Source organism: Pezoporus occidentalis, unplaced genomic scaffold (genome assembly GCF_034315485.1).
Source record: "Pezoporus occidentalis ecotype Australia unplaced genomic scaffold, CSIRO_AGI_Poc_V1 ctg88, whole genome shotgun sequence".
Taxonomy (NCBI): domain Eukaryota; kingdom Metazoa; phylum Chordata; class Aves; order Psittaciformes; family Psittacidae; genus Pezoporus; species Pezoporus occidentalis.
The window spans coordinates 1,457,033-1,484,902 of NW_026916242.1; the positions used below are offsets into that span (position 1 = coordinate 1,457,033).

The 27,870-nt window shown below is 38.4% G+C and overlaps 1 protein-coding gene across 8 annotated transcripts in view; it reads right to left on the reverse strand.

The window, feature by feature from the left end:
- MYO3B (myosin IIIB) overlaps positions 1-27,870 on the reverse strand; it is a 207,580-nt gene that overhangs the window by 137,144 nt on the left and 42,566 nt on the right. For 7 of the 8 annotated variants that reach the window (XM_062604656.1, XM_062604653.1, XM_062604655.1 and 4 more), the window contains one exon: positions 19,424-19,569. In XM_062604656.1, coding sequence (XP_062460640.1) covers positions 19,424-19,569 — 146 coding nt within the window. Of the gene's footprint in view, positions 1-19,423; positions 19,570-24,189; positions 24,274-27,870 lie in introns of those variants that run through there. The other variant, XM_062604659.1, reaches the window with a different exon arrangement.

Below are 27,870 nucleotides of genomic sequence, written 5' to 3' on the forward strand. Positions count from 1 at the left end.
GTACTAAAACAAATTTCAGTTATGTTAATTCTTTTAGTTCATATGGACAGAAAGAAAATGGATGAAAAAGTACAGCAAAGTGTTCTGCTTGGGAACATCTGGATTATCTTTGACTTTTTTCCTTGAACACTGAGATTCACAGGCCACTGGTTTCAGTCAGATTTGGCAGCTGCAAGGTTTCATTAGCCTTTTTCAAGACTTGACAAGGCATCATTTATATCTGTCATTTACTCTTCGGTTTCCAGCTTCACTGAGATAGAAACAAGTATTTTATTTCAGAAATATTTTTTGATGCAAGTGAAAACATACAGCTTTGTATTCTGGTGGTCAAGCTCCAAAACAAATATTTAGCATAACTGAATTATAATTATGTTTTGTCATCTCATTTATTCACAAAAGTTTCAGAGAGCTAAAAAGGTCCCTGAAATTAACAGCAATTGAAACAGGGGAACTAGTAGTAGAGATTTTTATTTATAACCAGTACACATCTTTACTGAAATGTAGTATTTTGCTCTTCTATTAAAACCATTGCTCTGTGAATTTGCAAAGCAGGAGAATGTCAGCTGCCAAAGAAATAAAAATGGGACAATAATACTTCCATGCCTGACTGAAATACATATGGTGCTGTCTAGACACTTCTGTAGTTGGACTATTAAAATACTGCAATTATACCACGTTTGTAGAACCATATGGGAAAGTAAAATATCTGTTAAAATCTGAATGTGAAAATCTCACAGATAAATTTCTAAAGGCAAGTAGCAAATTGTATGTGTTTCAAACTCCACTGTACATCAGCCACTTTAAGAGGCTTTGAGTAGGTCGTCTGCCTGAAGGCACTGCCTAGTGGAGAAGATTTACTATTGGAAAGCTAGAAGTTGGGTCAATGGGAGGAAGACTTAGAGGGATGCCACAAACTGTTTCTTTAAAGAAGTGAAGAAAGATTGCTAAGGGAAGAACTAGATAGACATTTTGGAGTCTGACACAGAACGTGGTTTCACAGTTCTGTGTTCCTGCTGAGACCTGCCTCTGCCCAGGACACACACAGCAGAAAAAGCCCTGTCATACCACAGTTAGTCTGCCAACAAGCTTCATACTGTCCTGGGCATGCATGGTAACATGGGGTACTTGTATTTTCCAACTGGCTGAGACATGCTTTTTGGATCCTTTCTTTACATCAAGAGTAAAATGTTTTCACTACATTACTCCTGTGAAAAGAGGGACTTGCTTCACAGAACAACAGAAGCAGTTTTGCCACTTGTTCTTTACCTTCAGATCTTTGTCTGATTAATTTAGCTCTTATTTTCAAAGAGGAAGACACCTGCTTATCCTTCCATTTATGGAGTGAAACCCTCTTCTTAGTTGAGGCTCTACAGAAATAAAAAGAAACCTAACAGTAACCCCATAAAAGAAGTTTATTACCATCTGCTTGATATGGCTGGTACTGAACATCAAATTCAATCATTATGCTTGACAAAAGCAAGTACTTAAACTCTCCATTTCCACAAGAAACAAGGATTACTCCTTATTTGTACTTTATGACTCAAATCTTACTTACTGTGTTCAGTTTAGTCTCATTCATAGCATTGTGAGAACTGATATTATTCTGATAGCCCTACTAGTCTGGTTCAGAAATGAATACTTATAAAGGAAATACATTAGTTAATGGTGGCATATTTCCAATGGACCATTAGGAGGATCATTATAAAATTCTGAAGTAATAGACTGAATAAATGCTGAAGCATAAAGAAATGTGCAAGACATGTAAGATTACCATTTTTTAAAAATGGAATTATCATTTAAGGTAATATGCCTTCTGAGCATGAGGACTGTATGTGGAATGGAATTTATTTGTTCCTTCACCTATTCCATCCAATAAACTTTATTCTAAAACACTTGAATTTCTGTCTGCTTTAAAAAAAGAAAAAAAATGTGTGATTTAGGAATCCCTGTAGATTATAACTGGAGTATAACACAGCCTGATAAACATGAAGAATTTATTCATTATGAAAAAGTCCCATTACAGCAATTCAAATAAACCCTCTCTTATGCAGAAATAAATTATAATACTATCAATAAGAGCATATCCCAGTAAGCCTTTAAGATGCTAACTTGAAACTGATGTGTCTCTTGAAACAACTGGGCAGACTGTGGAAAAACATTGACTCATAAGCTAGGGAATCTAGGGAAGGATGAAGGTAGTTACAGTAAATTTAAGGCAAGAAATGCTAACAGTGCAAGTAATGTGTAACAAAGCAATTAGTGATGCAATGCGAGGCAAAAAAAACGTGAAAACTACAAAGCTGAAATACTAAACCACCATGGAACATGTGAAAGTCAAGAGGGATTATTATTATTTTTTTCAATGCAAGTTTTAACCAACACTTCACAATGAATATTCTAGGGTAAGCTTTGCACAGAAACATCTTCTGGATAAGTAAACACATCCAGAGAAAATTGTTGAAAGGAGCAATGATAAATGACAAATATAGGACAAGGGAGTGCCCTGAATGTGAGAGGCTACATCCTGGTGTAAGGAAAGACAAGACAATGCCAAGACTGGGAAAATGTTGGAAGAGTAAGCAAGTAAGAAGAGGAAAAAGTAAAAATGAGAGACAAAAAGGAAGATGAAGACAAGCAAACCAAAATCCCCAATATAGGGTATTCTCTCAAAAAAAAGGCTCAGACCCAACCCCACAAGCACCATTCACTAAACAGAGAGGACCAAAGAGGACAGAAGTAAGCAAGATGGTTAATGGAGAGATAATCAAAATATTTAAATTAGGATAATAATGAAACATGGAAGAAGGAAAAGAGCTGACATAATTCATTCTTTGTGGATAAGACAGCGTTGACATTTAGCATGGGGAGATAAAACAAGAAAATAACCAAGGATATATTTCAGGGACTGAAACACAATACAGACCTTTTAAAAAGGTATATTTTGAAGACATACTGTGTCTACAACAGTAAAGGAGCTGGTGTTGGAGGAATGCAGGAGGACTACATCAAAACCAAAGAAACAGCTATAAGTAAAGCATATTGTTAAAAAAGTATTAAAGAAAATTTCAGGTAAAAATTGAGTGCCCTGAAAGTTACTAGATTTTTACCACTGGCAAAGAATTTAATCATTTGTGGACATCAATCAGAACTGTGTCATAAACAATGTATAGAATGCAACAGCAGTAAGTGTTGAGGATACACAAATGTCTTCTAGCTGTCTTTTTCTATACTAAATATTAAGGCACTGAATAGGAATCTGAATCATAGCACTGTTTTACCTTTAAAACCTACAAAAACATTAGTAACACATCAGGTGGTTTCAACAAGCAAGTACTCTATTCCTCAACAAATCTGGGGAAAAAAATGAATGTGTCCTTTTGGAAACTCTGAAATTTTCCGGCACCCAGCACTAAAAATATACAGTCCTACCTTCCCTGCTTTTTCTAGAGTGCAGAGTTCTGACACAGTTCTACTGAAATCCTCCCAACTGAACAGACCAAGAAGTTAAACTCTCCTCAAAGAGAGCTCTCGCAAAGAGCATTTACCGTATGATTGAGCTGGGAGGGCACTATCTACATCTGTGGAGTCTTAAAAAGCCGTAATTCTGCAAGACTTGAATATCCAATACAAGAAACAATGAAATTAAAAAGAAACAAACAAAATTAAGACAAACAAAAACCAACCCACAAACAAAAACCCAACCAAAATTTTAAAATAAGCCAGGTGAGAAATAAAATATATTTGCACCAATACAAATACAGGTTATAATATGGGACACAATTCTGCCTTCCTCCCTGAATTTCCTCTCAGTAATTAATTATGAGGAACTAAGAAGTGATTATACATGCAGTGACATGACATGAAGACTCAATTTTAAATAACATGTAGAATGGCTAAACATGGAAGAAAATTACACTTTCATCAAGTCAAATCTCTGTTCCAATGTAAGATGTTTTCTGTTCTTTTTGTTTCCCCAGACAGTTCAAGCAGAGGCTGCCTGTAAGTCTGATGCATTTGCATGCTGGCAACAGATCATGGATCATCAAATTGCAAAATAAATCTATCTTATTGTAATTCAGAACATCTTTAATCAGCACTTGCTCTAATATGTGAACAGTCTGATAACAGGGAATCTGATATAATCAATATAATCTGTACTGTGCATGAAGAAACCTAGAAGTTACATTTTGGCTAATTCAACCAAAGTAAACAGCATAAAGTCAAATCACTTTGGTTCAGCCAGGTAGAAAGATGAAAGCTGGTACTACTATTTTCTTCCTAATATTCTCAGAGACTGTGGTGCTGGATGCCAAAGCATAGATACCAACTCTCCCAAGAGAAGAGATGTTCCCTTCCTTACCTTCCCCCAAGCTACTAAAGCAAGGTTTGCATAGGAAAAAAAAAATAAATTAAGTGCTCCCTTTACAAAAGCACAAGAGTTGCTTCCCCTGTTCCTGTAGTAACTGGAATGTAGTAATTGTAAATACAACTTTCAGTCATTGGATTGCATTCTCTATTTCCCATTAGAAGGCTAGTCTTAAATATCTTATACCCCTGGAGACAATCAGAGCTATACTCAAGTTGCCTCTAACCTTCTTTTGGATACACCATGAAATTATTGGCACTCTTTTTCAGTAAAGCAAACATGGCTCTCTTTTAAAAAAACTGTATGTCTCCTGGAAAATTGACTTGGTTTTGATCAGTTTTACCAGCTTCTTTTGCTGTTTTCTAACCTAGTTTTATGCTTTCAATGCTATTTTTGAAAGGTTACTAACACCACTAGACAAGTTAGTCCAGTGATTTTCTTATTCAGACTGGGCAAGTGAATGATCCTGTTCACTATCTGAATTCCCCCTTATACACCTGCGTGGATGACATGAACCTTTTTGCCACAGCACAGACTAATGCAGCCTGCAAAGAACCTCAGGAGGTCTTTACTTCAACCTCCTGCTCAAAGCAGGATCACCTATGAGTTCAGGTCACATTTCTCAGGGATTTATCCACTCAGGTCTTCACACTGTGAATACATTTTCAGTCAATTTTCCACAAGGATTTCTTAAGTTATCATGACAGACAGCACTTTGAAACCCACCCCGTTGAACATGCCTTTTGCTTGGTATCCCCTACATCCCTAAGATCACATTAGATCCATATAAACACTGATGCTACCACAGAACTGACTTACAGACCCATTCACCACGACTTCATCATTATTTACTGCTTTCTTCCTCCTCTCTTTCCCTTCTCCATTCCCTGCCTACTATTTCTTCAAACAACACTGTTGTAACTTTTATGAACGTAGCACCACACAGTCATTTAATCTGACTATGTTTCAGTTTGTTCATATGTAAAACACGATGTCTCTGCACAGAATGCAGTATTTGCTGTCTTGCCTGGGAGTTTTTCTCAGCTTCACAACTGTGGTGAAAACTTGAACCTCCTAGAGGAACTCTTGAGAGAAGATGCAACACAACTGTAATCTAAACGGCTTTTCATTATCATAAAATAAACCTACCGAAATCATTATTAACTCCCTGAATACTGTAGTTAAAAAGATTTATAACCAATGTCTATTTTAATAAATATTGCTTTAAAATTTTTATGAGTTCTACCTTATAATTACACCTGTGATATGAAAGAAATATAAGACACTAATTGTTAATAGTAAATGTGTAGACATGTGTAGTACTTTATTACTCTACTAGTAATGAGTAATGATTAAATATACTGCAAAGAATTTTAACATTAATCAAACTGATAACTGTAACAAGCAAATCAATACTTTTCAAAGCACAGATTTTTTTCACCAAATGTATTTGCAAATAGTGTGATTACTTATTACAGCATATTTCTGGAAATTACTTCAGAGGGCAAAGCACACAGGCACTTGGTGACTTTTTATTAGAAAAATAAAATAACCAATGCACACTCATTACAATTCTAAGGGTAATTACAATCTTGCTAGAATGGGACTAGTATCTAAAAAGTCTGTCTTTCTTCTGCTTCTATCAGTCATTGAATTAATTCCTTTGCAAATATGAACATTCTATTTCTGAGAAAGGCATCTGTTTTTCAATTTACATCCATGAATTTACATTTATTTATAAGGAGGAAGTTCTTTACTGTGAGGGTGGTGAGGCACTGGAATGGTTCGCCCAAGGATGTTGTGAATGCTCCACCCCTGGCGGTGTTCAAGGCCAGGCTGGACAGAGCCTTGGGTGACATGGTTTAGTGTGAGGTGTCCCTGCCCATGGCAGGGGAGTTGGAACTGGATGATCTTAAGGTCCTTTCCAACCCTAACTATTCTATGGTTCTATGAAAGTCTCTAGTACTATGAAATGTATGAGGTGACTTACCTCTCTGCAGTACCAAACTACATGAAGAGATTATCTTTTCCCTTCCTTATAAGTAACGTGGGCTACTGAATTCCTACATTAAACATAGGCTATAAAGTGTGTTTTGGAAACCCGCAGGGCTAACAGCTTGAAGTACAGTTTAACTTCTTCAAGACTGCATTCCAAATGAGCAGAATTTTATTTATTTTCCTTCAAACATGACATTCTAACTTACATATAAGACACAAGACTGGCAAGTTGCCTGCACATCACTTGCCCTGCACAATAGTAAAAAGAGAAAATAGGATATGTTTGACAAAGTAGACATCACAGGTAAAATATGCAAGCTTTAGGAATGCAAACATACACATTCATTTTTAAGTTTTCAACTGATGTGGCTTAAACTGAGATAGAGTTCCAGACATAAACAAAAAAAGCAACTATGCAGCTCCCCCTTTTACCTCCATGCATGATGGATAAGCATTATCACTATTTCATAGCAAGTCATACATAAGTGAGAGACTGTGTATCCTGAACATCCTTCCCTGTCAGCATTATGGCTCCAATCCCATATAACTTTACCATCAAAGAGCAATTAGGAAGGGGTCTACAGGTTTTTCCACTGTGCAACAAGGCTTTAATTTGAACATTACCTTCCCCAAGACCCACCACAATTAAAAAAACCTCTCTGGATTAAAAATGTAGATGGATATCATGCTAGGCCATTCTTGACCAGCACAATCACAAGGTGAGGTAGGCTGACTAAGGATCCTTCACAGCCAGGAAGTCTAAGAGAATCACTCATCCAATGTACTCCTCAGGCAGCACTGACTGGAAGTCTCTTGTGAGCCTAGACTTTCATGCAAAGCTCTTCTTAAGGAAGTTAGATGTGGGAACGTCACGTATTCTCAACTATGGGTGAGTCGCATCCCCAAAACCAACACAGTGCAATTTGCAGCCTCTGTGTGCAGTTGCAATACATGGTATCTGGGGCCAGCAAAAGGAATTCAATGAGGAATTCAATTTTCCTTATTCCAAGTGTTCAGAGAATTTAACACAGTAACTAAGGCTTCATTTGCCTGCAGCTGCTTCAGAAGGAGAATGGAAAAATTAAAGAGAAAAAAAAATCCTCAACAAAACAAAAGCACGAGTTTAAATTTAAGTTCTGAAGGACCATTTTAAAAAGGAAGCAGAATGCAATTTTAACAGACCCTAAATAGTCTGCTTCATGAACACTTAATACTGAACCAAGACATTCTTAAAATTTCAAGCAGGAAAACCTGCTCTGGTTACCTTGGTGATAAACTAAAGACAGAAACTGCACATAATTGTTGCTGATGTCACTGCTCCCAATTGTTTCCAAGGTTACAGAGTACCTCAAATAATTGTGATGTTTCATTTCTGGACTGTATTGGAAGCCCATTTTCTGTTCTCAGTAAATTGTTTCATGCTGCAGGTAATCTATCTAAGCCTTATCTAATAAGGCATCACCAGCTTCTCAGCAACCTCTGTAATGATGTAGATCTATATATTGAAAATATAGTTACCTAGTTCTCTACAGAGCAATCTGACTCCTAGATTATCTCAATTATTTTTATCCTAAGAATCTATTTCCATAAAAAAAAGTATATTAATAAATATAAAAATATCTGAACACTAGATGTCTTACTGCAAAGCAATATTAGATGTGAATAATCTACCTGGAAGGAAGCTGTTCTCTTGGCTGAATGGTGGAAAATCGGCTGTTAACTATTCATAACTGACTGATTTTCCCATCATCTTTAAATCATTTTAAATGTAGAGCACAAGTGTTTTGCTGCACTAAAAAAAAAATCAGCCATGCTACATCTTCTCCATTGCAATCTCAAGTTTACCAAGTACCATAGCATGAATCTCCTTAAAAATCAGTAAGCACTGTATGTAAGGATCACCTTGCTACTGTCACAGTATTACTACCTCAGGACAACTACAGATAATGCTGCTAACTACAGCAGTTCTATCAAGAAAAAGGAAGCAGTTTTGAAAACACACTAAAACCAAGATGTTTTAATCTACAACTATATGAATAGGAATATGAATATCAATATCAGATTGTAGACTTTGTAGCTCAGCTCTATCCCCCAAATCTAACTAAGCCGCATTTCAAATCCTCACTTCTGAAAGACACAACAGTTAAATGTCCATCTAGCACCTCTCCTCCTGCTGGATGTGCCTTTCATCACTTGACTGCTCTCAGACTGCAGGGCTTGACCTTGTCAGCATGAAATTTTCCACTAGAGCAAAACAAAATGGCACTTACTGTTTCTTAGCAGTCTGTTATTATTTATGCAATGGATTTTGAAAAGTAACAATTTACTTTAGAAACTGGTTGACTAGAACAGTTTATGTGCATTTAATGAATGAAATGAACTGCATATAGAGTCACTAAAAATGCCTGAAAGACATCTCAGCTTCTACCTAGAGTGCAGAGAGGGTTAGAGCGCAGCACAGAGAATAAAACAGAATATCAGAGGTGATTCTATTTTTGTTTGCTCAGAAAATGGCTGAGAGCTGAGCATGCTTATTTTCATGATTATTCGAGATCCTCAATGAATTTATTTCAGCTGCATTTCTTTGTAGCTCTTACGTATGTAATTCCCATGAATGTTCTAGCAACAAATATACTGGCAGGAATGTTTGTTTGAACAGTCTGTTTTAAATAGGCACTGAAGAATATACATATAAAACAATACCCTTCTGTTTGTAATTGCATGTATTCACGAGACATTCAGTTGGAGGAGAGACTCTTAACAAATCAAAACCAGCAGCGTACTATGCAGGCAAAGTCTTCCCTTACAGATAACACTTAGACAGACTATTCAACAACAAGCAACAGTGCATGAATTACTTGCTAAAATTAGGCTATGAATACATCTGAACAAAGAACACATCTGAAAATCAAATTCTACCTGTTCACAGCTCACAAAATTGCACCAAGATGATTTAACTTTAAAGCTGGCTCTCTACTGTGTTATGTAGTATGCAAAAATATTTGTTAGTATTTTCTCAAATGTACTAAAATGTCACAAGGTAATGGGGTACAGACCCCATTTTGCTACAGTATAGGGCAAATGCATACTGCATACACTTCAATTTTTAGATATTGACAGATTTAAATGACTAGTTGTATGTACATATTCGGTATGATCTTAGACACAAACAGCTCTCTGCTTTTTAGATAGACAGTATAATGATTACCCATTGCTCAGTTCAACCCTGGCACAAACCTATTTAAATCTGATATTCAAACCATAGGATGCATTTACCATTTACCAGTTAGAAATGAATTAATAATTAATAACTGATATACATCTTTTTAAGAGCAGAGCCCCTGCTCTGGCATGTTTTGGTACTGTTGCAAACCGTGACACAATGCAACAGTAGCAATGCCAAAATGCCAGGACATTCATTCATCACTAACAGTGTACTCCAGGGGTAAAAATGGTCCAGCCCCATTCAACATCTTCATTAATGAAGTGGATGATGTAGCAGAGTTCACCCTCAGCAAGTTTGCTCATGTTACAGCCTGTGAGGAGCAGCTGATACAGCCAAAAGTTGTGTTGCTATCTAGAGGAGGAACCTCAGCAGGCTGGAGAAATGGGCTGACAAGAACTTCATGGAGTTCAGTGAAGTGTAAAGCCCTGCACCAGTATATGCTGTGGTCTGACCACTGGGAAAGCAGCTTTGCGTGAAAGGACCAAGGGATCCTCGTAGACACCAACCTGAACATGAGCAACCAACATGCTCTTGTGGCAAACAAGGCTAATGGTATCCTGGGCTGCATTAGAAATGGTGCTGCCTCCAGGTTGAGGAAGGTGATCTTTTCCCTCTACTCAGCCCTGGTGAGGCCACACCTGGCATGTCACATCCAGTTCTGGGCAGGACAGATACCAGAAGATACAAAGCTGCTGGAGACAGTCCAAGAAGGATCACTAAGATTGATTAAGGGACTGAAGCATCTCTCACAGGAGGAAAGGCTGAGACAGGTGGGACTGTTTAAAACATGAAATACAAAGCTCAGAACAGATATTATCAATATGTATAAATACATGAAGGGAGAGTGTAAAGAAGACTGAGCCAGTCTCTTTTCAGTGGTGCCCAGTGACAGGGCAAGAGGTGATGGGCACACAGTGAAACATGGGTGGTTCAGCCTGAACATCAGGAAACACTTTTTCACCACTGTGAGAGTGACTGAGCACAGGCACAGGTTGAGACAGAATCATAGAACAGGTCGAGACAGAATCATAGAACCAACCAGCAGGAGGGTTGGACAAGATGACATCCAGAGGTCCTTTCCAACCTTAGCTGTTCTGTGATTCTGCGGAAGATATAGCCAAGTACACACACTTACTGACATTTTTTAAAACACATCAGTAGTTCACCTTCTGCTAAATTGGTGATCCTGAACTCTGGAAAAATCAAACACAGAATGGAGATTAAAAGAATTTCAACAGAAATGAAACACAGGAGTGCTTCTCAGAAACCCCACTAGCTACCTAATAACGTATTTAGGGATCTAAATAATTTAGAAAATCTAATCATACTGGACTGGTTCAAGATTCTATCAGCAGTCTGTAACTTGCTGAAGAACTACCAGTGGTCTCTCTAATCCTCAATCACAGGTCTGTATTATTTTCCACCTACAGGTAGACTCTATCCTTTAATTTATTTACTACTCATATACCAACCAAGAAGGATCTGGAAGACCTTGTATTTCTGCTTATTAGGAATTTCCACAGTACTCTTATATACAACATGTCACCTTACATTTCTAGTGGTTTATATTTCCCATAAAAATACAATCACAAAGTAATGAAAGTTCAATTTATCAGGCACAAAAATAATGTCTAAAAGTCAAATTATTCCTTAGACAAGTATGCATAGCTTTCACGGATATCATGATGCTCCACTTATAACCGTAGGCAGAATCTGGTCTTTCCATGTAGTTTAGTCACTCTGCTGTAACTGTAATTCACATTCCTATTAAGAAATAAACAAACAATACTGCACTCCAAAACTTGCAGACTTCTTGTCAAATTATTATATAAAAACTATATTAATCAAGTTCCTTTAATTACTTTAAACACTTCATTTTAAATAACAGTTCTATTAATTCTTCAGGCTTTTGATTCACAAAAGCAATGAACTCTTAAGCTTTAGTGTCTTACAACACATACTTGCATTTCTTTACTGCTCCAATCAACAGCAGTAAAAGTACATGCTACATGGTGTATCAGTACCATGTCAGCACCAATGCAGATGGCAAAATCACAAAAGAGTTGGTAAAGCCAGCTGCAATATGAAAGCCTCCATTAGAAAATGTTAATATTAATTGTTACCTCCAAAAATAACGTCTCCACAACAGCTCTTACCTGTTCAGATGAATGAAACTACCTGTAGTACGCCAGCTGCTCCATACAATAAAGCAAGGTGAAGGTGCAAATTTTTTGGCTTCTCTACCTCATATGCCTGACCCACAGTCACAATATCTATTGAAGTGAAACAGGTCTGTCTCTCTCTTGACATGATCATATCTTAAAAATGATAGTAACTGCATACTCTTAAAGAACTTCTTCAGAAATCATTATCAACACTGAAGACATAGTGTATGTTTGCAAAGGAAACACAAAGATAATCACACAGCCTATCTGCAAACTGCCAGGAAGCTGAAGTTGGGATGAGTTAGGATGTGAAGACACCAGGTTTGGCTCTGCTAGAGCCAGGTCAGCTCCTGAAGCAGTCAAGCATCACTAAATTCAAACTAATAAGCACTCCCAACAGCTTTAGGTCTCAACACAATACAACACAGGTGAAGAACTACATCATTAAGTGAATACTCACAAGCTCAACTCCATCCCACTCCTGGCTCTTTAACACGAATTAATGAAGCATAATAATTTTTAATGGAATTTCATTTAACTCTCTGTTTTCATGGGTTAGAAAATTAAATACACATTTCTTACCACCAATCAGTTTTAGAACAGGTGCCTTCTACTGCTTTCAAAAGATCAACACTTGACTCATACAGACATGGGAGAAGAATTTGGTTCAGTTTCTGTTAAGTGTCAGCTGTCAGTGTAACCTAGAAAATTGCTCTTAATTTACCACCTCCCTGTAAGCACAATTGTAGCATGACTGTGTCCTGAAACACAGGACCTTTGCAACATGATCCAAAATCCTCACTTTACACCAGTATATACACTCACCCTTTCCAGACTATAATGCACAATCTCCTTTTTGTCACACTACTTTTCATTCTTTTCTTTCCAAAATTTGAAATCACTGCTGCCTTAAGAGATAGTATTGACATGATATAACGTTTCTCATAATATAACATCATTTGAAGAATTTATGGACTTATTTTACTTTTGAAAGCTTAGGTGTAATGGTATTTGTGAATCTTCTACTTTGTAATACTTGGCTAAAACAGACACACCTACCCACAGGCAGCAGATGGAAAAGGTTAAGTATCAACTCCTGAACTACCAAGTTTGCTAGGCCACCTTCCCTTCATAATTTAGGCCCTTCTGTTGGAAATTTGAAAATATATTCTAGACAGATGACATGTTAACAGAATCATTTCATGGTTCAGTGTCTTCACAGTATGATTTATCTCTTATCTCTAGGCACTGGAGGTCCCTTTTCAGGAGATTTATGAGTCAGATCCAAGAATCCATTTTGATGAGGAAGAATGTGCGCATCATTGCAAAACAGAACATTAACAAGATAATGCAGTTCCAAGAATAAGTTGCATGCATGTGATACCACAACTGTTTCCAAGACACTGCACATTCATATAATAAAATGTTCATGAATGAAAGAGGGTTTTAAAATTTGCATTAGTCCATGAACACATATGCTCTTCCCTTCCAAATCTACACAATACATACAGAAATAAGGTCCAGAAGGTTAGTGTCTAATGAAACATCTAGCTTAAATTTTAACTGACATTTTCTTTTTCACTCCACTCTTGCTATCAGATATTTACTGCAGATGCTACATTTTCTGTAGGACAAATTGTTAACCACTGGAAGATGCTTAAGCATCTAGCCCAGCGCTCAGGCCATATTATCAAAAGTACAAAGTTAATACATGCCCACCTTAAAAAACCACTGTTTTCTGAAGTGCTTAGCATCCAGCATCTCCTGCTTTGAAACACTGATCAGGTTTTCAGGGGAGTGCAGCACTGTGGCATCACCTGGGGGACTACAGGGGCGGCTTCTGTGAGAAGCTGCTAGAAGCTTCCCCGGTGTCCTATAAAGCCAGTGCCAGCAGCTTCAAGACAGACCTGCCACTTGCCAAGGCTAAGCCCATCAGTGACAGTGGTAGTGCTTCTGGGATATAACGCAATTAAGTAAGGGGGAAAAAACCTGCTGCACAACAGCAATAGCAGCCAGGGAGAGAATTGAGAATATGGGAGAGAAACAACCCAGCAGACACCAAGGTCAGTGAAGACAGAGAAGAAGGAGGCACTGGAGCAGAGGTTCCCCTGCAACCTGTAGTGCAGACCATGGTGAGGCAGACTGTCCCCTTGGACTACCATGGTGGAGCAGATATCCACCTGTAGCCCATGAAGGACCCCATGTTGGAGGGATGCCCAAAGGAGGCTGTGACCCCATGGGAAGTCTGTGCTGGAGCAGGCTCCTGGCAGGACCTGTGGCACTGTGGAAAGAGAAACCCTTTCTGGAGCAGGTTTGCTGGCAGGACTTGTGAACCCCCCAGGGAACCTAGGCTGGAGCAGTCTGTTCCTGAAGGACTGCATCCTGTGGAAGGGACACAGGCTGGAGCAATTAATGAAGAATTGTAGTCCATGGGAAGGGCTCACGTTGGAGAAGTTCACGGAAGACTGTCTCCCATTGGAGGGACCCCATACTGCAGCAGGAGAAGAATGTGAGTCCTCCCCTGAGTAGGAAGGAGCAGCAGAAACAGCATGTGATGAACTGACCACAACCCCTATTCCCTTCCCACCCCTCAGCGCCACTGTGAGGAGGAGACAGAGAAAATTGGGAATAAAGTTAAGCCCAGGAAAAAGAGATGGGTGGGGAGAAGATGTTTTTAAGATTTGGGTTTATTTCTCATTATCCCACTCTGATTTGATTGGTTAAAAAATTAAACTGATTTCCCCAAGCCAAGTCTGTTTCACCATGACAGTAATTGGTGAATGATCTCTCCCTGTCCTTATCTCGATCCACAAGCCTTTTGTGATATTTTCCTTCCCCTGTCCAGTTGAGGAGCAAGAGTCCACAGAGTGGCTTGGTGGGCACCTGGCATCCAGCCAGAGTCAACCCACCACAATGTCAGTTCAACAGTGCATGTACGTCACCCACCCACTTCACACTGTGGGCCATTTGTCGTTACAGTTTAAAAAATGGTAAAAATGGAGGACAGGGAGCAACACATCTGCTTGCAGTCTTTCAACTAATGTCATTTATCTAACAGAAGCATTTATGAGCCTTTCACTAGAATCTTTGTAAAAAAATCCTTACTCTGAACAAGATGGGGGAAGAGAACTGCAAATAAAGGGTAAGTTATGATCTTTACCTAGAAAGGCATAGCAATCTGATAAGACAGTTGCTGTTCATGCTGCAGAGATGGAGGCAACAGAGAGAGAGAGAGATGTGATGGAGGCCTTGCTATCTACAATGTCCTGTTAAGAACTATCATCAATGAAAACACTTTTAGGAGACAGGGTTTTGATCAGAGACAAAAGTATTTGAATCTTTTCCCAGCAATGCGGAAAGGACAGAGATGTGAAAACTATTAAAAAAATAACCCAGTTACAAAAATACAGAACTAAGAACCTCAGAGCACTAAAGAAGAAAGCAATAATCAAACATTTTAGTGCCATCAGATCTTTTCATTTTATGGAATTCTACCTGGAATTTCTTTATGAAATTCCACTCTTAATTTGACAGCTCACAGAACCATCACTGCATATTCTGTCATTTCTATATTAACACTAGCCTGCACAGAGAAGTATGACTGGGAAAATCCAAATTTCAACAGTCTCCCAATGAGATAAATACCTAGGATAAGACAGACTGTTCAGGGCAACTGGAATGTTTTATTGTGAGAGTTCTGCACAAGAAGACATCTCAAGGATCTTTGGGGTATGTAACTGCTGTGACGGTTAATACAAAATCATTCATTCAGTGGTTGATTCAAACCCTATAAAGTCAAAGTGAAGACTCCCTGACTTCAATTATATGCATTTAAGACTACAGCTGTAGCTCCACAGCTCACTAAGTTGACACTCAATGCCAAGGCTAACAGCACCATTACTGGACAGGCTGGAGAGTTGGGCAGGGAATAACGGGATGAAATATAACAAGGGAAAGTGTAGAGTCCTGCATCTGGGCAGGAACAACCCCAGGTTCCAGTATAGGTTGGGGAACGACCTGCTAGAGAGCAGTGTAGGGGAGAACCTGGGGGTCCTAGTGACTAAATGACCATGACTAAGAAGGCCAATGGCATCCTGGGATGTATTAGAAGGGCAGAGAGACTGCCCTGGTGAGACCCCATTATTGTGTCCAGTTCTGGGCCCCTCAGTTCAAGAAGGACAGGGATTGCTGGAGAGAGCAACCAAGATGATTAAGGGAGTGGAGCATCTCCCTTATGAGGAAAGACTGAGGGAGCTGGGTCTTTATAGTTTAGAGAAGAGGAGACTGAGGGGTGACCTTATAAGTGTCTATAAATATATAAAGGGGGAGTGTCACGAGGATGGAGCCAGGCTCTACTCAGTGGCAAACAATGATAGGACAAGGGGTAATGGGTGCAAACTGGAACACAAGAGGTTCCACTTAAACTTGAGAAGGAACTTCTTCTCAGTGAGGGTGACGGAACACTGGAACAGGCTGCCCAGGGAGGTTGTGGAGTCTCCTTCCCTGGAGACATTCAAAGCCCGCCTGGACACATTCCTGTGTAACGTTATCTAGGTGTTCCTGCTCTGGCAGGGGGATTGGACTAGATGACCTTTTGAGGTCCCTTCCAATCTCCAGCATACTGTGATACTGTGATACTGTGACTCTCTCTAGAAAAAAGCCAATGACTAAAGTGACACAGAAACTTAACTACCTTATTCCCTACTTGAGAATGGAAGAATTTTGTAGAAACAAACACAAAAATTTCTGTGTCTAGCTTTGGCAATTTTGCCATTAATAACATTTTCAAGTACATTCATGATAACAGATTATTCAGTGCTTGAAAACTCTCACAAAGTTTTCTGCTAATGTAAAGAAATCAGCAGCACACAAGACAGACTAGTCTAGCACACAGAAGGCAGTATAAATAGAAAGATATGGATCAACCATAGCCAAGAATGCACAGGAAGAAAGAAAGAATTCCTGATAACTCTGCCTGAGTGATGTCCAAGTGTCATTTACTGTGAATAGAAAGATCATCTCTTCTCCAACCTAACATCAAATCAGCCCCATCAACAACAGTTACCCTGTGAGAACACATAAAGAAATCAGATATATGCAGTAAATCAATAGCCCACTAGATTTGTTGCTCATTATTTGTAGTAGCTTTTTACACTTCCAGATAAAACGTAGGTGCTTTACTGTAGGGTACCACAGTCACACCATAACTGTGCAACACGCTTTGGTGTCACTTCATATTTTGGCATTTAGTCCATTTAGCAATAGCTAAATGAAACCTGATTTTCCAATTTCACATCAAACCACAAGAAACCCCAGCTGAAAGAGCAGCTGTTATCAACAAGTTACATTCTGTATCTGTCAGAAATTAAAGTATAGGTAAATACACAAGGCTGTATATATATATATATAAGGTTATACTGCTTTCTGACCAAGTTCTTGAAACTACCAGAATCCCAGAATTAGAAGTGTGTGCCTTAGCATTCAGCTTCATTGTATTCCAATATTAATATGGTTTGAATGGCAAATTACAGCTTTGAGATAATCTGAGCAACTGCTAACCTCCTGCTAGTTGCCTTTTTCAAGAGAAACTTGGGTAAGAAACTGAGAAGCAATAAGAAAACAGAGGGCAGAGAAAAGGGAAAAGAAAAGGAAAAGAAAAAAACAAGAAAAAGAAAAATAAGAAAGAAAACGAAAAAAGAAAACAAAAAAGGAAACCCCAGCAGGGTTCCTTTATTTTTTGACTGGATCTTACAATGGCATTAAGTCATGTGGAGAGGGGCAATAGGGATTGACTGGACCTTTCCTCTTCTCATAAGGCAGGTAAGGGTTACCAAATGAAGCTAGGAAATGGCACACAAAGGGGAGAGTTGTTCCGATAAAATATAGCTGCCCTACAAGCATTTTTGCTACCAGATGCTATAGTAGGTGAGAATTTGTATTGGACAAATTCAGGATATCCAAATGAAGGATACTACTACTAAACTGTCTAACTACTATAAGAAGGGAATGCATCTTTTACTTTTGCTGTGAATTGACTTCAAACAAGTACCAGTAGAGAAGCTCTGTCTCCTATAGCCCAGAACCTTATGCCATTCAGCACTCACCACTATCTACTTTATGTAATATGAGCACATACTTACCAGCAGCAGGGTTACGGCTCATAAAATGCAAAGCAGAGGCAAATCTCTCAACTTAAAAATTGCTACCATTCTATTTAACAAATGTGCCCATTACTTAATTAATCAGATAGCTACTTTACCTTTGTTTTGCTAAGTCATACACAGATGTAACAGCAAATAAGGAAAGCGGTAAACTATTCATAGGAATCAAAGCCTCTACATGCCCTGTTCTGTGTATCTTCTCATTGCTTGTTGACACTTTTTGTAGGAGTTATGCCTATCTAAAACATTTTGAGCACTGATCAAATTTATAGATATTGCTTTAGTAATCTGAAGCCTCCCTTTCTGCCTTAACTGCCAAGACCTGTTTTACACTTGTGCAAAGGCAACAAGATGAACCACTGCTTCAATATGAATAATTTTGGAAAGAGTGGTGGTAGCTCATGTCTGAGCTGGGTAGAACTATGACGCAGAACCCAGCACAACTGCACCTGCATATAAATAGACTTAATCAGAAATGCAAATTGCAATCAGAAGAAATTTTGAAAGCCTATGATAACTGTGCAGATAACAAAAGGTCAAACACTTATATTGCTGAAGCTTTAAAAATGTTATCAGTTACTGGTGATTCTTTCTTCATGAGCAAAATGTGGAAAAGTCAAGTATATGCCAGTCTAATGAATAATGGACAAATTCTTTCCGTATTTGTTCTATTATTACAACTGTTCTGCTGTTAAACTCTATTTTACACTGTCAATCTCAATTTATTCAGGAAGACTAAACAAAATGAAAATGTGGCTGCCCCATTCCTGCAGTGATCAAGGCCAGGCTGAATGGGGCTTTGTGCAACCTAGTCTAGTGGACGGTGTCCTTGCCCATGGCAGGGGCTTGGAACTAGATGAGCTTTAAGGTCCCTTCCAACCCAAACTATTCTGTGATTCTATGAAAACAAAACGAAAACAAAAATAGCATGAAATAATATGGCTAATTCACTTGACTATACATAGAGGGAATTTCTATCTCTTTTCATGTCCAGGTATGACAACTGAAATCTTCCCATTTTAACATCCTTGGGTAAATTAAAAAATAAATTATGACTACAGTTTGCAGGAACTGCCAGTCTGCTTCACAGCATCGTCAAAAATTGTGTGATTTTCTTCCACAGTAAAACAAGCCTAAGACTCTAGGGAAATAATATTTAAAAATGTTATTCAGCAGTTACAGATGTTGGCTTCTTGCTTTTTGAAACAAATGTTTTCATCGACAGTAACTAAGAAAAGTACTTCTGAAGGGAGGTATCTTGATACTTTATGACTTACATTCTAAGAATAAAATAAATACATAAGTCTTTATCATTTCAAGGTGTTCTCAGTGTAAACTATTGTAGATTTCAGGCTGAAAAAAAAGTCTTTAACGTTACAGCTTTTTAATACCTTTTCCAATTAAATATTCTTAGGATTTGAAGCACAACCGTTTACCAAGCATTTCTCCTTTGACTAGATTGCCTTCGAACAAACTAGTGAGTGAAGAGAGCCATCTAGTGCCATACCTTGGAATTTTAAAAAGGGTTTTCACCGGGTGCATGCCAAATAAGGGAGGGTCTCCATCCCCCAGTTCAATAGCTGTTATTCCCAAGGACCATACGTCACATCGAGCATCATATGAGTAGTCATACTGTTGTTCACAAGCAATGACCTATCAGAAAAAAAGCAGAGAAAACAACGCTTTAACCTAATGTACTATTCACATCATCCTAGTGCGACATTGAATGTCATTTTTGATTCATGTCTAAAATCCTATGTAGCTTTCAAATACGTATGTGTGCCTGTATATCCCAGTTAGGAAACCCCCCATGAAAACGTAACAGTAAATTAGAACTTATCTGGGATTTCTTTTAAAAAACAAAACAACACTCTCCCTGTTTTTTTAACTACATGAAGCTCCACGGGATGCTTTAAATATCTATACAACGAACATCACTCTACTAAATCCAGTTTTTTAAAAGCACTTCTAACAGAAGTCTATTACAATAGTAGAGAACCCTATTGATGTTGTTCTTATTAACTTCTATGACTATTCATGAGGCTAGACTGATTTGCACAGCTGGTTTTAGATAAGAATATTCCATCAGTCATTTCTGCCAATTTATTTTCTTTTTTATTATTAGCTTGTCTCTACCAAATTTGAGTAGTTTAAAAAAAAATTAAATAACATACCATGTAGCTAGTCTAAGAAAAACTGACATTAACAGGAGTCTCTCCTTGGACATCAGAAATGTTTAACATTACAAACATGATGCACATTTCCAGCTAACCCACAGTTTGCATCCTAATCATAAGCTAACTATTCATACAAGCTGGAAAAAATTCTGTGTCTAAACATGAGATTCAAACTTTAGCCCTTATCTTTGCAAGGGATAAGACAAAAATCACAGCTTCACTGGTTTTTACTCTACCATGATTTGAGATCCGTCTCAAAACTGTCTTCCCAAATCTCATCAATTGACCAATTGCTTTGAAAATATGTCAGATCCCCACATAACGCTATTATCAGCTTCCATGATTTCAATCTGGAACAATGTTTTGCAGAGATGCCAATATGCAAGTCAGCACCCCACATACATGCTGGCAAAGGACCACTCACTGCCTGCTGTGGAAGAAAACCCTTCCTGGAGAAGCTGCCGATTCCAGCTTGCCCTCTTGGTGACTTTCTCTATAACCTGCACCTACCAGAGGTGTTCCTGCCTTTGGTTGAGATTCTATCCAACAAGCTCCAATGGCCTGTCCACCTCTTAGTCAAGGACTCAGGACCCCATCATACAGCACTCATCATTTATTTCATTAGAAGCCAGGGGTGTTGAACATGCTAGTTAAATTAATATCAAAATAGGGAGGGGGGGGTGTTGTAGTTTGGGGGGAGTTTTTTGACAGTAAAGTTGGATATTAATTAATTCCTTTGCCACACACTAATAGTTCAGTTCCTTTCCTAGAGAAAATCAGTCCAGAAAATTTAAGACCTTTCCTGAATTTTCTATCAATGCTTTGTCAAGTGTTGAGAACCCTCTCTTCCTCCTCATTTTTCCAGGTTAGTATGCCAAAGAAATTTCTTTCCATACAGTACTGACATTGGTATTTCCCCTTTATTGCTGTAATGCCAAAGAATCTTCTGATAAAGTATTAAACCAGTGTTTCTCAACTATTGTCTGAAGAACACTGGTGATCTGTAAGACAACTGATAAAGTGGTCACCAGAATGTCTGCAAGCCATCTGAGAAAAACATACATACACATTCCCCTGCACATCAACTATCAGATAATCAGAATGGGGGAAAAAATGAAAATAAGCACTGCGAAGGATGGTCCAGAGATTTTTTTTCTTTAGCTCAAAAGGCAGAGTTTTGTTAGCTAATGTGGTGATTTTCAGAGTTGTCATGCAAAGATCACTTCCCCATCTCACTTGTCTTCAACAGAAGTGAAAGTTCTGAAATATTTCTTTGTTCTTCAAAGAGTTCATTATAGCCTTGATCTCGTCCCAGAGATCCCCTTATCACCTCTTGAAAAAGATGAGTCTTACTGTGCAGTAGATAGATTCTGTGCAACTCAGGCTTTAAACCATCACCCTTATTTCAGAGGCCTATATGATAGTTTAATTTCCTTGTACCATGCCTTTAAAGAGAAGAAACAAAATTTGATGCAAAAACTTGGAAGAAAGTCAATATGAAGATCCACCAGAAAGATCAAATAATGTATTATAAGGAAGCCATACTAGTGTTGGTTGGAGTTTCCTACATTGCAGTTTTGCTCAGAGACTGAAAGGGAAGCTTGTATTTCTTGATTATTTTTGTTTCCTTATACAGTTCCCCAAACCACCTGTATATTCAAGGGCACCCAGAAAGAAAGAAAAGAAAAGAAGGAAAGAAAAGAAGGAAGGACAGAAAAGAAGGAAAGGAAGGAAGGAAGCAAGCCAGCAAAGGAAGCAAAGGAAGGAAGTAAATCAACTTCCAGACCATGACTTAGAAGCTGCAAGAAGCTTGTCCATATATGACTAATCAAATGCTGTGCTCTCCTTCCTTTTTTAACACACGAAAAACAGTTACCTGCTTGGTTAAAAAGCTGCTAGAGCCCATCTTCTGGAAGTGACCATCTGAGAAGTTGCCTGACTTATCAGTGTGCTGAGTCCTTTGCAGACTTGTCTGTTTGTTCTCCAATTTTATGATGCAGAGGAATAAATTTTTATTTTCAAGGGAAGGAAAAGAGGGCCTGCACAAGGTCCCAATGGAATTTGTCAGCAGTGCCAGACTTAGCTGGTCTCTCACATTCAAAGACAATACCACTTTTTCCTCTTAAAGCACATCACAATCGCTTCTAACTACAGGCTGATGGCAAGACTTGCTACGTACCTCCATTTTAGAAATCTTAAGCTACACTAAAATAACATGAGCATCAGAGGGCTTTGTACTCATTATATATGGGGGAAAGAAAGTATACTGCAACTGCTGTTTCAAAAAGGAAAAAGGTCTGAGATTTTCTCAACTTCACAATATATCACCTACCAAAGAGAAAATAATGTATCTTTGTATGTCTTCTGCTCCACAGCTAACAGCTACACCTCCAGTAAATATGGTACATGTCGGTAATGTGACACTATGCCAAAATACTTGCACTCTAACCAAGGGGAATTAAACACTATTAGATTCTCCTCCACTCCAATATCAGAGCCTGCAGTGATCCTTTTAGGAAAAATATTTCCATTAATCTGCACTTTTTTTCGTTTATAAAAAAATTCAGCCAGTGGACTGTTCAATCCAGTATGTTTCACACAGTAGCTTGACTATAGTGTGATAAGCACCACAGAAAACATACAAAATTAACTGCTCTTTTGATACCAAGTATGCAGCATATATATCAATTTAATGGTCACTTTAGTTTGAAACAAGTTTTCAGTCTCTGCGGGATTTATTAGAATCCTACCAAGTTATGCACCACTTAAAAACACACAAATGCCACTAATTTTAAATTTTAATGCAAGAGTCAAATTTACAGCTTTTCATTAATGAAGGGGAAGTGCACATCAGCAGTTTGCTTTATATGCTGGCTAGCAGACAACACTGTCTTGAGATCTGAAGGAGTTCTCTCAGTCACAGTTTACAAGCTAAGTCCTTGAGAATGCCCCAGTCCTGTTTTGCCTTGGAAACTATTGCAACTGTTTGCAGAGCAAATATCTCTAAAAGCCAAATACAAAAGCAAAAATTCAACTTATTTACCTTTCATTATGTTCCAGCCTCTATTGGGAACTCAGAGATACTTATCTTTTTGGAATCATCTGTCCTTTTTGGTCAAGGTTCTGGAGCTGAGACTGCCTCTCAGCTCTGTTGATGCCTGCTCTGCCCAGTGGGGCATGAAGATAGGGAGCCCAGAAGAAATTATCTGAAACTGAAAGAAAATGCTACTTCCTTTCTCTACCTTTTGCAAAGACATCATCACATCTGTACCTATTTTACATCCAGCAAATTCTTCCCTGTCCTTGTACAAGCAAAAAAGAAGGTAGTTTGCATTGTTGCAAACACTGTACTCATCATGCCCAAGCTTTGGGGGAGGACGTAGTTAATCCTGAGATTCACCAGTAAACACTAAAGGAATAAGCACCAAGTCTTTCCCTTTGGTTACATGCACACAGTGGCCCATGTTGCTAAGGAGACAGGCTGTCACTTCTTGTGTTAGCTGTAATTTCATCATGATTTCATGCCCCGCCATACTGTGGTAGGATGGAAAGCACCTAAACACCACACAGAAAGAGACAACATGATGGTAGCTGTCAACACTAATTGTGCTGAGGGTCATACTAGGACAGGGTGAAGTGAGGGGAATTCAGTGGTCTGGCAAAGATGGCATATAAACAAATCAGTCACACTAACTGGAGGGTATTTAGAGAAGCCAGTGATTAAGCATTCTGTGTGATTTACCACTTCTACAGAGAACACAAAACTTCAGAGAGATACATAAGATCATTCTAACCCTGACTAGAAGACCTCAAAGATATAAGTCCACTTGTTCTGAAATCAATGCAAAGATTTCTTTGACTTCAGCAAGCCCATAAGTTGATCACAGGTGTATTCAAAAGAAGGAAAACACTTAACTTGTTCACAGAGAGGAAGCTATACATATGTTTAGCTGAAGCAAAATATATCAAACCCTTTTAAGTTTACCTAGAATTATTAGAAGTGAACTTACTTTCATTTTGGCTCAGTATACAGTGCACGTACAAAGTATAGCTGCAAGCATACACAATAATGTTAACAGCAATACAGATGTGCTACCTGGAGACGACTGCTACACAATTAGTGCTGGTGACCCACCCGCAGAAAGAAGTCTGGAGTTAAAAACGTTGAAGCTCCTGAACGAGGGTGGTGCTGTACTTAGATGACGTGGCTTACTAAGCAGCTTATGAAGTGTGTGAGCACAATGCTGAAAAGCACTGAGTATGTAAAATGAAGGTGGCACAAAATTGTTACCCTTGCTGCAAGGAGAACAAAACTGCTAGCTATGCAAGCCAAATGGAATAAACCAACTGAACTTCTGTGCTCCACATTACACTATGCAACCCAACTTCATTTATATACATAGGAGATAGAATAGCAAATATTCTTTTAATGACTATGCATGGGGGGGGAGGAAACTATCTTTCATGATAGCATTTAGCAGCACTGGGGATACTGAATTATCCAGGCCAAAGCAATACCTATCTCTATCCCTTCCTCATTTCCTCTTTCCGTCTTTCCCTTTCTCCCTCCCCTAAAGCACATTCATATAATCAAAAAAGAGCAAATTTCTGATTGAAATTGGTTCCATATTTCCCCATTTTGTTATTTGGATTTCAGTTTCTTATTTATCATCATATAAATTTTTCCATGGTGTATCAGATAATAATTATATTGTTAGAAAAGTTCCCAAAATAGAAAGTAATGAACATTTTAAATAATTCTTCAAGGTAATTATCACAATTAATGTTGATTCATTGAAATTTATTAAATGTCAAGAAGTCAATTGTGTTTTAACACCTGCAAGTAACCAATTTTTATTTTTGCTTTCAATTCACCCAAGTGAAATATTCTTGAGACCATTAGACTACTCTGCCAGCAGGCTACATCTGTAGAGAAGCACAATACTTTTTATTAGACCAAATGATACAGTGGGGAAAAACAGATAAGCTTTTAAGCACATAAATCTGTTTTGCTTTATACCAGCCTTTATTCAAGGCTTCAATGCTAGTAACGCTAGTAGCATTGACCCATTTTATTTCTGACCCACAGATTTACCTCTGGGTTGTAAGAATTATATTCTACACACCTTGCACAGATTTGTAAATGGTGTTTCACAAACAAACTGAAAACTCAGAGGCAACTCCAGTCTCCTAAGTAAACAGATTTCTCATAGGGATCTCAGGGCAGAGCAGTGTGGTAGTGAAATTATTTTCCCTACTGGTTTGGGGTTTTTGGTTTTGTTTTGTTTTTTAAAATCTTTAATCACCTTACATGGAAGTTTTACAACCCCTCCATAGCTGCTGTTTAGTTTAGAACAAAACAGAAGCATCTGCAACCCCTCCACATCCCTTCACAAGATTATCATGTTATCAAGGTTACTGGCAAGGTTCCCTCCAGCTGCTACATCCTTTTCAACCCCCTCCTACCATGCTAGCCCATGAGGAGGTCAGCTCTCCTGGAGGCAAAGGAGAAGGTGATGCATTCTGCTGGACCTTGCTCTGCAGGGAGAGCTTGCTGATGCTGTTCTGCTGCACACTCTGCCTTTCTTGTGTGCCATCCCCTTTAAAGAAACCTCTGTATCAAAATTCAGCCTCATGCGATCATTTAGAGCCCTAATTTTATCCCACATTCTGCCACTGACCTGCTGTAAGTCCCTAAGCAAACCATTCCACTTCTATGTCCCTCAGTTCTTCCATACAATCTTGCCCTATCTGTTTAAATCAATGGTTGCCACTCTTCCCACTCTGCCTTCCCACACAGACACTGCAGTAGCTCCTCTCCAGCATGCCCATACCTATTCACCACATGTAACACAGGATATGCTCAAACTCAGTTCTGCATTTCAAGAAGGCAGCTAGCATTCCCTAATTTTTGACACACTTTTTAGAGCAGTGGTGTCCCACTACTTTAACTTCTGAAAGCAGGGATGTAATTTCTGAGTCTTTGCCAAGTAGGCTTGTCCTGGGTTTGGCAGTAGCAGTCATTTTTCTCCTTCTTAGTAGCTGCTGTAGCGCTGTGGTTTTGACTTTCAGCCTGGGAACAACGCTGATAACACCGATGTTTTTAGTTACTGCTCAGTAATGTTTACTCTGACCAAGGACTCTGAGTCTCATGGTCTGCCAGGGAGGAGGGGAAGCCGGGAGGAAGCAGAGACAGGACACATGACCCAAACTAACCAAAGAGGTATTCCATACCACAGCACATCATGTCCAGTACATAAACTGGGGGCAGTTACCCGGAAGGGCTAGATCACTGCTCGGGTCAGGCTGGGTATCGGTCGGCGGGCAGTGAGTGGTTGTATTCTCTTCCCTTGTTATTTCCCTTATCATTATTATTATTGGTGGTAGCAGCAGTGGTTTGTGTTACACCTTAGTTACTGGACTGCTCTTATCTCAACCCGTGAGAGTCACATTCTTTCGATTCCCCTCCCCACCCATTCCAGGAGTGGGGGGGAGGGAAGGAGGGGGGAGTGAGCGAGCGGCTATGTGGTCATGAGTTACTGGCTGGGCTTAAACCATGACAAGGCTGTTCCCTTTCACCTTACGCCTAACACATACTGTTGTAAGTAATGTTAAACAACAAGCAATTATTCAAATCACACTTCAACAAAAATCTATGTTATGAATGTTTTAATGCCACCATTCTTTATTTTTACCATTTTCTTACTGCATTTATTATTTCTACCCACTAAATGTGTGGGATTTTCAATCACTTCACTATTAATAATCATGGCAGATAAACACAAATTCTATAAAAGCAGCAGAAGTTTTTCCCATTCCTATCTGTGAAGTTTCTTCCAAATGACATCGTTATTTTTTGTAAATTGTTTTCAATCTTATCTCACTTACTGTAATTCACAAGGTTAAAAAAAAAAATAAATTGTAAGAGCTAATTCAGTAATCTATCTAATCATTACCTGTAAGAGAATAGTTATTACACCTTCATGGAAGATCTTAAAAGGAAATATTTTCCTTTCTAGGGAAGGTAGATAATTCCTTGTGTTTCCATATCACAAAATATGCATACTGCTTCACTGTACAACTGTTTTTAAATTCTTTTCAGGCTGAAAAATAAGTGTATATATGTTCTTGAAAATCTATATCCAATTATATTAAGCAGTGGATTCCTACAGTTCATTATAAATCAGCATTTACAAAATTCCATGCTTATTTGGCATTTAAAAGTGTAGTGAAAATGTGCATACCAGAAGAGCTAATGTTAGCTAATAAGGAATCAAAGTGAAGAGACCTAAAACTGTTAACAGGCTGCTGGCTTGAGTCCCATGATGGGCTAGAAAGGGCTGGAAAACAAGCTAGGTTGAAGTGTGACAAAATGAGAATATATTCAGTAGTTTCAAAGGAATGTATCACTGTACTTGTTTAAAGTAAATTAAAAACTTAAGCCCAGGTTAGTGATGGAGTTGTCTTTTCTGTGCTGTTTTTCCAACTCAGTATTTAACTACACATGAAATGTATTTACTGGTAAATGGACTTTTTTCGTAATTTGTTGATGTCTCCTCTGAGAGAGGTAAATATGAGAAATCAGCCCTAGTTTACCAAAATGAGGAATTTTTTTTTTTTTTTGACAGAATTCTAGCTCTGAACACAGCCCTTACTGTAATGAATATTGGCCTCAGTGGAAAAGCTGCTGTGAGTCTCTGCAAAATTAGATTTTTTCCCTTCATATATTTTTAAACTACATTAACTACATTAAATTACTTGTTTCAGAAACTACCAG